At 45.4% G+C, this 14,265-nt stretch overlaps 1 protein-coding gene across 2 annotated transcripts in view; it reads right to left on the bottom strand.

Moving 5' to 3' along the window:
* Positions 1 to 14,265, bottom strand: part of NAV3 (neuron navigator 3) — a 1,035,010-nt gene that overhangs the window by 212,707 nt on the left and 808,038 nt on the right. For both annotated transcript variants that reach the window (XM_086919576.1, XM_086919578.1), the window contains exon 23: positions 5,116 to 5,199. In XM_086919576.1, the coding sequence (XP_086775702.1) occupies positions 5,116 to 5,199 (84 nt within the window). The remainder of the gene's footprint in view (positions 1 to 5,115; positions 5,200 to 14,265) is intronic.

The following is a 14,265-nucleotide window of genomic DNA, read 5'->3' as shown; positions in this document are numbered from 1 at the left end:
GGTAATTAATTCACACTTCACTACCAAGCCTGGACATGCCCTTCCCACATGAGCAACCGGGAAACAGGCCAGTGTCTGTCATCAGTCCCACAGAGAGGGTCATTTGAGTTTTTGAGGGAAGAAACCAACTCTATTTCAGTTAGGGATGAAGTTAAAAGCTTAGGGAGAGCACTTGCAGGAACCCAATCGATTCCACCTTTATGAGAAAAATCACAATGTTCTGCAAGAGTGTGGGACCATAAAATAGGTTGCTTCTAGCAGGTGTCAATCAGTGGTGAGAGATTATGTGGTATCTATGAATTTGTCAAAGATGCCCATCTACCTGAACTCTCCACCTTCACTTTTATGTTATGCAGAAAAGAGAATCTTTGAAAAGAAGAGGAATTACAGAGGAAGAAGAAAATGACTCTACATTTGAAGAACGGTTGTGTGGAATAGAGGGAAACTCTTGATTTTAACTTCTAGGGACTCTGTCTCCAGAAGCAGTGACACTGGTCTCGCAACTCTCTCCGGGGTAAAGCAGAGACTGGAATTGCTGAAGACGATGAAGGAGAGGGTTCCTTTGGAACTTTGTGGATCTGTTCTGGCTATTGGTGCCCGCGGCTGCTCCTATATGAACTGGTGCCCTCGATGTAGCCAGGAGGCTATCGAACATGGGCAGTGCAGGCAGGCACAGTAGGCTCCCATGACAGCCATAGTGCGCTACTGTTGTGACATTCTGAGCCACGGAGCTACCAGGAGCTGGGAGCAGGAGGTCTCCCTTAATGGAAGAAGACCAGTCTAAAAAGAACCATCAATAATCAGAAAACGACATAGGAAGCAGCTAGTAATTGAAGAGTAGGTCCCAGTGTTCCTCCTAATTTGAAAAAATTGCAAAGATTTTTGAGGCTAGGATGCCCTACACTGACAATCTTGGTGGACTGGAGCAGGTCACCAAGAATGTAAGGCAGGAAACTCCATGCAAATGCGAGCACCGGAGCAAGAGATAGTTTTATCAGTGATGGCTTATCGTTTTGCAAGATGCCCAGTGGATCTCAAGGGTTACCTTCCAAGGGCAACTGCTTCACATCATGCAGTCTCCTCTGAGAATTTCTGGGGAATGGCGGTGAGGCTGTGCCCTGGGGGACCTGAAGCAGCAATCACACCACTGTGCAGAAGACGTTGAAGAAAAACGTTCCTATGTTCGGCCGATGGACAGAAGGGCCAGCCATTATGGCATGCACCAGCTTCCAGGGGGACAACACATCCATCAAGTTATGGGAGCCCTAAAACCAGCAAGAGGGGCCTTGTGCAGGGACACCAAGGGGCAGATTTATGAGGCCCTTACGCCACGTTTACGCCGCTGTTGCGTCACGCAAGGCGGCATAAACGTGGCGCATCCCTACGAACGATTTACAATGTGACGCATCTAGGCAGATGCGTCACGTTGTAAAGCCCTGCGCCGCTTGTGGGCGTTCCGGTGCAGGGTGGGCGTTCCGGGGCAGGTGCGCCTCGCAAAAGTGGCTGAGTGAAATCTATGAGATTTCACTCAGTCACTTTTAAGCCAATGCTGCGTCAAAAGCCTGCGCCTGCTTGAAGCAGGTGTAGGTCTTGACGCAGCATTGTTAAAATGGGGCACCCCCGAGCCTTGCTGGAGCTGCGTCGCGCTTGCGACGCAACTCCAGCAATGCGACACAATTCCGGCACAGATGCGTCACGCATCTGTGCCGTTTTTGCACCATGGTGCGCTGCATTATAAATGCGGCGCACCATGGCTGGCCGAGCTGTGGCGCACTGTGGCGCATGTTAACTGGCGCATCCCTGGGGATGCGCCAGTTAACATAAATCTGCCGCCAAGTGCTCATGTTTACCAAGTCCTCATGTTCCTACTGCTCTGTGCGCCATGCCTGGGGGTAGTAAAACTGTAAAATAACGGCTTGTTTCCTAGCTGCTGCAAAGCAGAGAAGCGCTCATCGGTGAGACTAATGGGTGGCTCTTGTATTTAGGAGATCAGTTCACAAGTGCCCCTTACGTACGGGTAACTGCTAGTTGAATATACACACCTATATGCACATTGCCGTTAATAAAAAAGGAAAAGAGAAAAAACAAGATGCTGCTCGAAGCCACATCAAAGTGAACTGAAGCTTGCTCCACAAGGCACAAAAAACCTTGCATATTCAGATCGTAATGACAAAGAGGAGCCTTAGCAGTTGTATTGCAAAGTTCAGTAGCATCAATGGGATCCCTTCAGCCAATAAGAAGCCCCACATATTTTTCACAGTCTTTGTAGGTCTCCGGTGGTCAGAAAAGAGGGGCACTGAGAACCTTTTATTCAGTTTACAAGCATTCCTGGAGTTGGGACTTTTGTATAAAGGATCTGCAGTTTATGGATCTTTATTGCTATGTTCTGTGGTTGCTTGTCAGCTCCTACTGAAGGTAGAAAAAAGGGTCTAAATACTGTAATGTACAATATTTGCAAATGGCATTAACTTCTATTCCTAGAAGTTAAAATCACTGGCTATAAATGTCTTTATCCCAATGAAAAGTAGCACCAGCTTTAAAAGTTGTAATTGTGTAACTGCATTACGGTAAAGAACTTTTGTGCTGCATTTGATTATAATGGTGATATTCTGAGAGCCTGTAGGCCTGACCTTTTACTAATGAATGTGTCCTGTCATTCTAGGCATGTACGACTATATTATGTTTCTACGTGTAAAGGCTTGCTGGAGTGCAGACTGTTAAAGGTGCTTCCAGTGCAGGGGTCTAGAATATCTTTAGGAGGTTACATGACCTGAGCTCCCTTTTGGTTTGAGATCCTTTGAGGGCGTCACAGTAGGTATTTTTTTACCTACCATTTTGTAAATATTTATTTTGTGCACATATATACTCGTGCACGTTATAAAGTACTTCTCCTTTTCATAAGAAAACGCACTAGCAGGACAGTCTAACTTTAAGTGTTGTTAGTTGCATTGCTGATGTCTGAGTCTCTAGCCCACAGCATCTTCGTAAGGAAGCCTTGAACTGCTTTACATTACTTAGTCAAATGCTAAAAAGGGGTGCTTTGTACCCAGTCTGGGGGTCCATAATATGGGGCCCTATGACACCAGCAGTGAATACCCTTAGGTGTTACAATTGTGGGCCACTTCCCCCAGTCTTCGATGGGACTCCACAGTCAAGATTTCGCACAAGTTTGACTACAATTGTTCAGTAGAGAGATGGTCTTTACTTGCCATGTGGAAGAGATTCTAATAAAAAAAGGGCGAGATATTTCAGGGTGTTGTAGAACTTAGCGAACTCTTTAGTACACTTGCTATGACTTTTGTGTGCATGTTCTATAGAAAGGGTTGCAAATTGTGATGGCATAGTTACGTGATCAGTCAATGAAATGGGTTATGTACTGAACAAGCATGCGTGCATTGTGATGATGACTTCATTTGCTCTATGTCAAATATACTATCAATCCTCTGTCATTTTCTATTTTTTCAAATAGCATTTTAAGTGGCAATGTGTTATTTAGTTCACTGCAATCAGTGCCAGGTGTAGTTTATGCCAACTTGATGGATCTAGGGGTCGCGACGACTAGCTGGCCTCCCAAGAAAGACTCGTAAGACCACCTCATTCCAAATCCTTACAGACACCAGGTTTTCATTTCAGTGTTTTCTGTGAAGAACAACTTTACACTATGGTAGCTCCTTGTCACTGACTTCCTTCAAAGTGCGAAGCTTGAGCAAAGAATGATGAATGTAGTCAGGGGAAGGTCTAAGAATAGGTCTGAACTCCATGGTATTCAAAGATTCTGTTGAGGCTCTGGGTGATAGGGCTATGGTACTGGAACGTGCTCTTTATCATTGATAGATTTTGCCACGAGCCTGTATCCTCAAAAGCCCTTTGGGAATGTTACCAGATGCACACGGGCAGAGGAGGTCGTCTGGGTGAAAACTTGAAAAAGGCCAAATAACCTTCGAAAAAGGAACATACTGCTACTTGGGTAGTTCGTTGCCCAGTTTCACATTTTACCTGCTATGGCTCTGCGACATTTCCTTGTGGGACTTGTGGTTTCTCTCTCAGAATTACAAATATGAGCTAAGGGTCCTGCTGTGTTTTGTGTGTTGTCTTGGGATGGTATTGGTGAAGGTGTTTATACCAGATGTTAGCCCATTTGGCAGCTGTGTCTTCAAACAAAATATATGTTTTAATTACAGATATATTTCTAAATCTCTCAGGAAAAGGCATTGTTAGAAAATAACAACTGTAGTTTTGAGCTACTGCATTATGGCGCAGAATTGACATCGTGTTTTTGCCCAGCATCTGGAATTCTGTGACATTGGTAACTGTAAGGTGAACGTGTGTTTTAAACGTCATTAAATGCTGTCTTATAATTAATAAGGGGAATGGATTTCTTTTTAAAGAACTTGGGGGCATATTATCAAGCCTGTGCGCTAAAATTATCGCCGCTTTATCGGCCGAAAACGGCCGATAAAGCGGCGATAATGAGCTTGATAATATGCTCTATGGAATTCCAATCGAAGCACATGTTAGACGTGAAGACATCTAACATGGGCTTCGATTGGAATTCCACAGAGCATATTATCAAGCCCATTATCGCCGCGTTATCGGCCGTTTTCGGCCGATAAAGCGGCGATAATTTTAGCGCACAGGCTTGATAATATGCCCCATGGATGTTTTCCTAACACTTGTATCTTCCCAAATGTGCTATTTGTCATCCTTGTATTAAAAATCGCATTCACCAGCTAAAAGCAAAATCATACCAGAGAGCAATGTTGTATTACAGCTTTGATAACAATCCTAGATTAGAAGTACATTCTTTCATAGAGCTTATTAATTCCCCGACGCTGGCTTTTCTGTACTTAAAGGAGGAATCACAAAGGCCTGATTAAATTGAGAAATGAATTATGGTATCATCAAACACTGGTATGCGATGTCCAGCACGAAGCTGATGTACTGACATTTTTGTTGCACATCCTATAATGAATAACAAAAAAAATCTGATCTCGATGAGCACGATAAAAGGTCTGGTGCTGTGCAACACGGTTTGTTCAGTTTTGTATTCTATACAAACCTAGAGGGTTATCCGTTCCCTGGTTCCGCATCGCAGCATTAGCTTTGAAAACTCACCTTTTGTTCTGCTGTCATGGTTAAGCTTTGTAGTCGGCCTGTCATATTTCCTAAGCTTTTCTCAAAAGCTGCTACCAGATGAGACTGTGAAAGAATTAAGAAGAAAATATTTCAAAATGTCATAAGGGTTTTAACAGGAACATAGTTAACAATTCTTTGGCAAGCAAACAAAACATTGTTCACGCTTTTGGCTAGTGAAACATTAATTCCAGTAATCCTTAGAACACTGCAGCAGGTACTTTCATTTACTCTAACCTGGGATGCGAAAATTGTAAAACAGAAGCAGAGAAGGAATATTAAATTGCCACAACTAGGTATTCTCAAGCATGAAGCGTTAAGACATCTGGCCTTCCAGCACTTTGCCAGTCCATCTCTTGTGCTTAGAAAACAGGTACACCACGTTGCCGAAATTATGTGATTTACAGAGAGGGGCAAATCTGTCATCTGACAAATTGTCAGTGCTTTTTGCAAAAGTCAAACAAATATTAAAGAATAGGCTTTTCAGCACTTTCTGTATACCCACAGTACATAAATGCTTTGGGCCACTCGCAAACTGACTGTGTTTGTATCCAGCCCTACCTGTGTTGTCTCTGCTACAGGAGTAGCCCACCAACAATTTCCAGCGCTGCCGACCGGCTAGGAAGCCTCAACACACCTCGTGGCCGCAGAGGAGGGCGAGGCGCTGGCCCCGGGACTGCGAGAACCAGCACACAACAGCTCCAGCTGGTCCTCTTCCCGCGTGAGCCGCGCCCCCTCCCAGTGCCACGCCCCTAACCAAGCGCGATAACTTCTCGCGGCACCCGCTTCGCGGGTGCCACTCGCAAACTGACTGTGTTTGTATCCAGCCCTACCTGTGTAGTCTCTGCTACAGGAGTAGCCCACCAACAATTTCCAGCGCTGCCGACCGGCTAGGAAGCCTCAACACACCTCGTGGCCGCAGAGGAGGGCGAGGCGCTGGCCCCGGGACTGCGAGGACCAGCACACAACAGCTCCAGCTGGTCCTCTTCCCGCGTGAGCCGCGCCCCCTCCCAGTGTCACGCCCCTACAACTAACCACAACGTAAAGGCGACCCCAGGAACGCGCATCGCGGGACACGCGCGGGTCGCAGTCCGGGGCGAAGACCGGGCAAAGAGCGGGCCGTTTGAGGCCGTTCGAGGCCCGGAGAGACTGAGAGACTGGACTGGGCCCCACCCTCTGTAAGTAATTATTCATTCCCTCTGCACATTTACTATCCAAGTAATATTTATTCTAGCTACGGGAAACATCATTTACTACATCGTCTTATAACATCACAAGATGGTAGTCACAAGAGGGACAAAAACACTAGCTCCAGGGAGCGTTGGGAAGCTACTGGGACCTATGGACGATTTCCTTGCAAAAGCAAATTCGTTCATCGACCAAAGTATCACCCTTATGGAAAAAAGAGTCTCATTGGATTTAGACTTCGCTAAACGATCCTCCCTGGGTAACCTCGCTGAAGCTAGAACTCCCATCCTGACTGCAAATAAAAAAGCACCAGGAACTGTGAACGAAGGTAGACGCAGCCTTCCAAATAATGTAGACTTATCCGTATCTGACCTTGCAGATTCCCCATTAGGTTCAGAACTAGAAAAAACCCCCGAGCTACCCCCTCGATCCCCTACTCAGATATCACCCTCGGAAGATATTCAAGCTAGAGGAAGGAGAGAAGGAGCAATTAGTAAAAACATGTTTACCCAAAAAATTCCAACTATACCTAAAACTGCTCCCCCTCCTAATACTTCTGAGGCTCCACCAATTCCTCTATCAATTCCTTTACCACCACCACAGCAAGAACTTGCCACTGCAATCGTCCATCATGACCAACAGGAAGGTACTACTCCTATCCTACTGGACTCACCAACCCAACCACCCACGAAAAAGGGCCCGGAAGATCACGATAATCTTATTCTCATAAATAAGATAACAGAGATCTTCAAACAACTCCTACGACCCGTAGAACAAAAGCTAACAAAGATAGAAACTCAGATTTCGAAGCTCATCTCGACCCCACAACACATCCAGGGGCCTCCCCCAAAGAAGAAAGGGAGCGCAAATCCTCTTCATAATGCCCTCTTAAATCCTTTGGGTGTTAGCGCAAAATCCTCCATTCCCCAAACAACTACACCACAGACAGTAGTATCTACTGTACCGTCCCCTATCCCAACACCCCAGCTACCTCGACCCAAAGCACATTAAATACTACCACCGCAGCCCCAACCACATCAAAACAAAGCAAAAATAGGCCACCCACAACTACTATGCCACAACCAGCCCCAAGAAAAACTGTTCCTCCCAAGACCCCGGCACACAACCTCCCTTCCCAACCAACCCAAAGAAACACCCTAAGAGGGACGGGAGAAGTTAGTCCATACTGAGCTTCCCCCTGAGGCCGCCCCTTACGTAGCAGTTATGATTGGAGTAACTGAACTACCTCCTAATACGGCGGAACCGCCATGGTCCCTAAAAAATAAAGTACACCATTGGCTGCAGACAAATCGCCCCATGCCACCAAACTGCCATGGTAGGATTTTCTCACTTTGTAGGACCCCGTGGGTGGGGAAAGGCAGCAAACAATATCCAGGGGACTGCATCATTATTACCTTCGAGGACCCATGGGTGGCAGATTATATTACCTCCTGGGAACAACCTAATCTAAATGAAAGCATTAGAATTAAACCCCTCTCATTCTTTTATCCTTTCATCCAATCCTCAAATAATAACTTCTTTGAGGACCCCACTTTCCCTTGGGTCGAACCACCTCAGCGCCAACCAACTTTTCACGAGAATAGACAATATGGCGCCTCTCGCTTTCGGGAGCAGGAAAACCCTTGGCAAATAGTTAATCCACGCCATCAGGGAGTAAATTGGGGAGAATGGGGATACCAACAGCAGAGGATGACCCGTAGAGAACCGCCCAGATGGGATCCCTGGTACAACATTCCAACAACAAACAGATACAGTCCTCTAGAAATGGTGGATTGACCATCAAGGGATCTAGAATATACTAGCCCAAACTTGCCACATTCCCCCCCCCCCCAAGTAACAACATTGTAATGACCCTACCAATCCTAGCCCCGAAAGTGAACCCTTACACAATACCTTTTTTATTCTGGAACGTGGCGGGACTACGAACAAAGATCGAAGACCCCGTGGCCGTTAACTTCTTAGAACAAGGCAAAATAATTTGTCTTCAAGAGACCTGGGCAACCTCAGAGCTCCATTTATTGGGGTACAAAACCTACTCCTCACTTGCTACTCGAAGTGCAATAGGTAGACCCAAAGGAGGTTTAACAATCTACATCGCTAACACTCTATCCCACTTAAAAGTGACCAATCTTTCCACCGACTCTAACTGTCAGATATTCTCTCTCTCCTTTGCAAACGAAGACACTATTACTCTTGTCAATTCATACAACAACCTAACGGAAAATGACTTTCTGATTTTCATCGAAAATATGCAGGAGAGACTAAGATCCCTTCAACATCGGGAGGACAACTCTAAAATGATCCACCTTATCTGGGGAGGTGATTTCAACACTCATCCATGCCAAATGGCAGACACCCAATGTTGCGGGTTTGTAGACGACAACGACGTTCCACTAGCCCATTTCGTCCACAATAAATCTGGCAACGCTCTGAATAACACACTGTCAGAGTTTGACTTATTTATCGCTAATTCCCTGAAGGCGGAGAAAAACCAGTTTAATCCAACTTATGTGGCTAGAGGCCACCAGACAACAGTGGACTACATCCTGCTGTCTCAAGGTCTCGCTACAATGGTCACAGATCACCAAGTAATTGACAATACACTAAGTGATCACTACGCACTAAAGATTGAATTCCACCCATCAGAATACAAATCTAAGGTCACAGATATAGCAAAAGCCCTTACCCAAGACAGCCTGCAACAGCGCAAACATAATGGTTATTCCATAAAATGGGAAAAGATCGACCCACAAAATCTCACAAAAAAATTAGTTAACCAGGCGTACCCACACATTGTTAACTGTCTGGACCCAGCCCTAAATCATTCCGAGGTCCTGCTGAATTTCGCAGAAATTCTGGCAGTAGCCAAGAGACTACTCACGGGGAAAACAACTAACAAACACACAGAAAGAAAAGGTTGGTTTAACCACAACTGTACGAGAGCTCTAACTGACCTAAAATCTGCCCTCCATAAAAAACCAAGAGACGTGGGCCTTATTCAACTTCTGAGAAGAAAATACAAACTGGAACGTAAATTAAAACTACAACAAATGAAAGAGAAACTCTGGAAAGACCTAGACAAGAGCTCCCTATCAAAAAACAGCAAGGATTTCTGGAGAACGATTAGATCCCCATACCTCTCGGACAACAACTCTCCCAAGATAGAGGTGGCTATAGATGAGGGAACTTGGATAGCCCACTTTGAAAACATATTCAAAGACCAAGGAACCACAGACCACCCATCCCACCTCCACAATGAAGTACAATATCCAATTCCAATATCTTTTGACATCTCCGAAATCCTGGCGGCTTTGGAAAAAAGTAAGACAGGAAAAGCCCCAGGCCCTGATGGCGTCCCTGTGGACCTTTTTAAATTCAACCAGGAGCTCTGGGCACCTATCTTGAGGAGAGTATGCACAGCAGCAGCCAGTGAGGGCATTTTAGACTCCTGGACCAGATCAATCATGGTCCCCATCTTCAAGAAAGGGGACCGACAGGAACCAAAATGCTATCGTCCCATATCCCTCCTGGACTCCCTTGGCAAAGTGGTGGGGAGGGTCATTCTGGAGAGACTACAACAGTGGAGTGAGGAAAAAGCTATTATCTCGGATCTACAATTCGGCTTTAGAGAGGGCCTTGGGACAGTAGAGCAGGCACTTAACCTTAGCCTTATAATGGCCAAATACACGCACGCAAAGAAATCAACGGTATACATGGTCTATGTGGACCTGTCTGCCGCTTTTGACTGTGTTGCACACTCTAAATTATGGACAGTCCTAAGAGAAATGAATGTGGATCCTTCATTGCTGGACCTTCTGAGAGAGCTGTACTCTGGGGCCTCAGCGAGAGTTCGGTTCGGAAAGAACGGTGAGCTGACAGCATCATTTGGCGTGGAGCGAGGAGTTAGGCAGGGCTGTGTTCTGGCCCCCTTCCTTTTCTCGCTCTACACAAATGGCTTGGAGGAGGAGATGCTGAGGGGGGCCCAGGACCTCCCAAAAATGAAACAAAGACCGATTCCAGCGCTCCTCTACGCGGATGACGCCGTCATCCTGGCCCGAACGCCGCGCGAACTCCAGCATTCACTAAATAGATATACCACCTTCATGAACGCCTTGGATCTAAAGGTTAATGTAAAAAAAACGTTCGTCATGATCACGGGGGGGCGAAGAAAGGCAAAAAAAACATCTTCCTTGATAGTCAACCACTGGAGATCACTACACAATACCCATACCTCGGGATCATGATCGATGACAAGCTAACATGGAAACCAGCAGTGGAAGCGAGATGCCACCTTTTTAAGCGTCCAATAGCAGCCCTGCAGACCTTCTCACGGAAATTGGGAAGGAGGCGTCCAGCAGAACTGTTAAGAATTTACAATGCCAAGTGCCAGGCGATTGCTCTCTATGGAGCAGGGGTCTGGGGCCACACAGACGTTGGAGCCTTACAAAAAATTGAAAATGTATTTATAAGATTTCTTCTCGCCACTCCGAAAGGTTCACCAACCTACGCCTCCCACATGGAACTGGGAATTCCTTACCTGCAGGATATCCTTAAAATCCAGCCATTGCTTTTGTGGAGGCGTATATGGACTTCGGATGCTAACACGCTATCACAGTCGATAGTGGCCGACACAATGTCACTTGATCACTCCTTTAGACTAAACTGGCTCCGCTACATTAGAAACTTTTTTACTGACCTTGGCCTCGAAAAATATTATCTTCATCCAGAATCGATTGTTGCCCTCCCAAAAAAGGAGCTCAAGGAACTTGCACTACGACATCTGGAAACACTAAGACTGTCAACCGAGGCTGTAAAACCTTCAGTGGTTCACGCGAACATAGTTCAGCAAACTTTTGGCATTCAACCGTACCTTACTCTGCATACCAAAACATATGAGAGGATGCTGCTCACCAGGCTCAGACTGAACCTTTTTTTCAGACTGGTTGCTTTTCCTCTAAATAAGGCCTGGGACTCAAACCTGCCTCCGTGTCCCTGCGATGCGAAATCAACCCAATCTAATATCCACGTCATCATCTTTTGTAAATTTTACCAACCTCACAGAAAACTTTGGATACTTCCGCTATGTAGGCGATGGGGCCTCAGACAATGTCGACCGGCCTTTCTTAGACTGCAAACCTTAGAGTTTGAAGAAGTCTGTTACCTGGTCTTAAACTTTTTAAAATGTATCATGAACCATAGAAAAAACCTTTAGCAAATTGCACTAGGAAAAAATAATGATTTTCAAAAGCAAAACTCCTCTTCTTTTTAAACATATGTCAGCTGTTTTTTTTTCTCTCTTCTTTACTGTACAAACGTTCCTATGAAATGTCTTTTTAATTGTATGTATATGGACCTTTTTATGCTGACTGTTTCTTTTATGGTTTTCTTCGTGATTAACCGAATAAAGAATTATTATTATTATTATAAATGCTTTGTGGAAATCTATATTTAGGCCACTTAACGAGGGGATTTCACCAATTTCTATTACCAGCCAGAAATAGGACAGTGCTCTCCCTACACCACAAGCTCACAGCCTGTGCTCCCCTGCTGCCGATTGTTACCCAGCATCACCCTCTAATATTATGTACGCCCAACGTGTTCATGGGTGCCACATCTACCTCCGCCTCAGCGATCTGCAGCACAAGAGTCAGAAAGACATCTCTCCCACCTCTGTGATTACCCTATGATGTAATCAATACCTGCCTTAGAGCCTTTCAGTCACCGAGCCCCTACGGTCGTAGGCCGCCCGCTGGAAAGCTTGGGTGGAACACCTAGAGACAATCTCTGAGGGAGCAGAGAAAAACGACAGGAAACGAGCCATGCTTCTTCACCAGGGTGGTGCTGAGGTTCACAACATTTTTAAAACCATTGTCGAATCTAGGCCCCTGCGCAATTGCACCACTCTAAAGAATGTCCTCGCATCGCGTTTTGAATCCTAGGCCCTGCAATACAATTAGGGATGTAGGCCCAGATCTCTGTACTGGGGTGAATGCTTGACATTGATCAGCATTTTGTCCATCAATTGTTCTGCTTGCGTTTTACACCCCGAGTGAGACAGGTATGCCATTATATGGGTCCTGTGCTCTCCATGCCACTGGAATCAAGCTAGCCTGGCTGATGAGTGGTGAAACTCCAAAACCAGTCCCGGGATGCTTGTTTCTGGTCCAGGAAGGACCTAGCCTTGCAGTTCGAGGTCTTTAGGGGATATATAGTTGAATTGGTCTCCTTATCATGCCAATTGGGCTATATTAGTCACCCTCATGGAATAACTTGAAAAGTGCTGATGTGTTTCAAATCCCTAGATTTATCGAGGGATTTTCTTCAGGGCATATGGTGTGGTGTAATCTGAAAAAAATAAAAATGCAAATTATAATTGGGCCCTTCTCAGGAAATTACACAATTTTTTAGCTCAACTTAGTATTTGGTTAGGGTACCTGAATTGTATCTTATAGTTGTGGCTTTATATCCCCTAATGACCAGAGCTTAACTCCATGGAAAATGGAACTCAGAAAAAGAAAGAGGAATAGTTTTTCCAAGGAGTTCCTTGTGATTATTGGTCTGACAAACAACTGGTGTAACATTAAAAAAAAAAGTAACAGTTTGTGGTTAATGCACTTATTGCCAAATTTCACCAACAATTAAAAGTTGTATTATTTTATGAATGTGTACACATTATGTTTATTTGTGGAAACCATTATATTTATCGATTTATGTTCAGACAAACGTTGAAAAACACAAAAAATGTGTTTTTGAACGTTAAACACATGGCAAAAAATAGCCAGGACCAACACAAATAGGTTTACATTGGTTCTTACTCTGCTGAAATAAATAGAAGGAAATAAATGATGGTGGTTAGATTCTCTTTTTTCAAAAATTATCACGTCCTCTCTGGCCATCACTATTGGACGTAACCCCTTAAGTGTAATACTTTTGGAAAGTGGGCATTTCTACATGCTCATGACTCTTTTTGCTTTGCAGCCTGACTCCAATTCATGTCCGGTGTAGAGTGACAGCTGGGCTTGTGCATACTTTCCAGACAGCCATCACACAGGAAGGGGTAGGTGTAACAGGGTTGCATATGCATACTGAATTGTCTTCCTGGGCTGGGAGAGAGGGAGGTGGGGCAAACTTACATTTGAAAAGGCTGGACCCTGCCCTCACAAAAAGGGCTTGTTTACCCCCTACTGATGTCTGGAGCCAGGGCTGGGATTGAATGGGGGTGTTGTACACTTCTAAAAGTTATTTTGAAGTTATCTTCACATCAAAGACATTTTGAGTATTAGTATAGAGGTCTGACCCCATGATTGTAAACTATTTTTCTGTCAGGAAGAACCACCATTCAACTGACTTGCTGACCTGTAGCATGCTGGGCTACAAGAAGGTCTGCCACTTTGCTTCAAGGACCCTGATGTGCTGACCTGCTGCTTGTTCGCTTCTCAAGGGCTCCCTGGTCGTTCTCCAGGGAATGGGTGGTGTGGTCCTCCCTGTTTTCCTATAAGCATGTGGAGAGCTCGGCTAAAGTGCTCCTCCATACTCTCGATAGTGCTTAGAGTGAGAGAGGATGTGTGAAGCTGTGATCATCACGTGGGGGGCTCTTGATTGCCCAAAAGGAGCCCAGAGAGTGGTGGAGCTGATTCCAGCGCCTGGCTTTCCTGGGTGGGTTGCTTCCCATTGCCACCGCCATCGTAGAGCATGTTGAGCACCTCAGTTTTGCTATTCTGGTGGAAGACAGCGCTGTGCATCTTAATTCTATTGCAGATAGCGGTGAGTTCGAGAGGTTTGTCTACATCACCAGACTCGGTGCAGTGCACTTTGGGTGGGAGCTTCTGAGGTGTCCTTCGATTACGCATGGCGGAGGGCTCACCTTGTGTACCATCATTCATGCTGCGAGGCCAGCCTCCACCTGATTTGTGAGCACTCCCC

Source organism: Lissotriton vulgaris, chromosome 1_1 (assembly GCF_964263255.1).
Source record: "Lissotriton vulgaris chromosome 1_1, aLisVul1.2, whole genome shotgun sequence".
NCBI classification, from domain to species: Eukaryota; Metazoa; Chordata; class Amphibia; order Caudata; family Salamandridae; genus Lissotriton; species Lissotriton vulgaris.
Note: the sequence above shows the minus strand (reverse complement) of the source record. Positions and strands in the feature narration are given on the sequence as shown.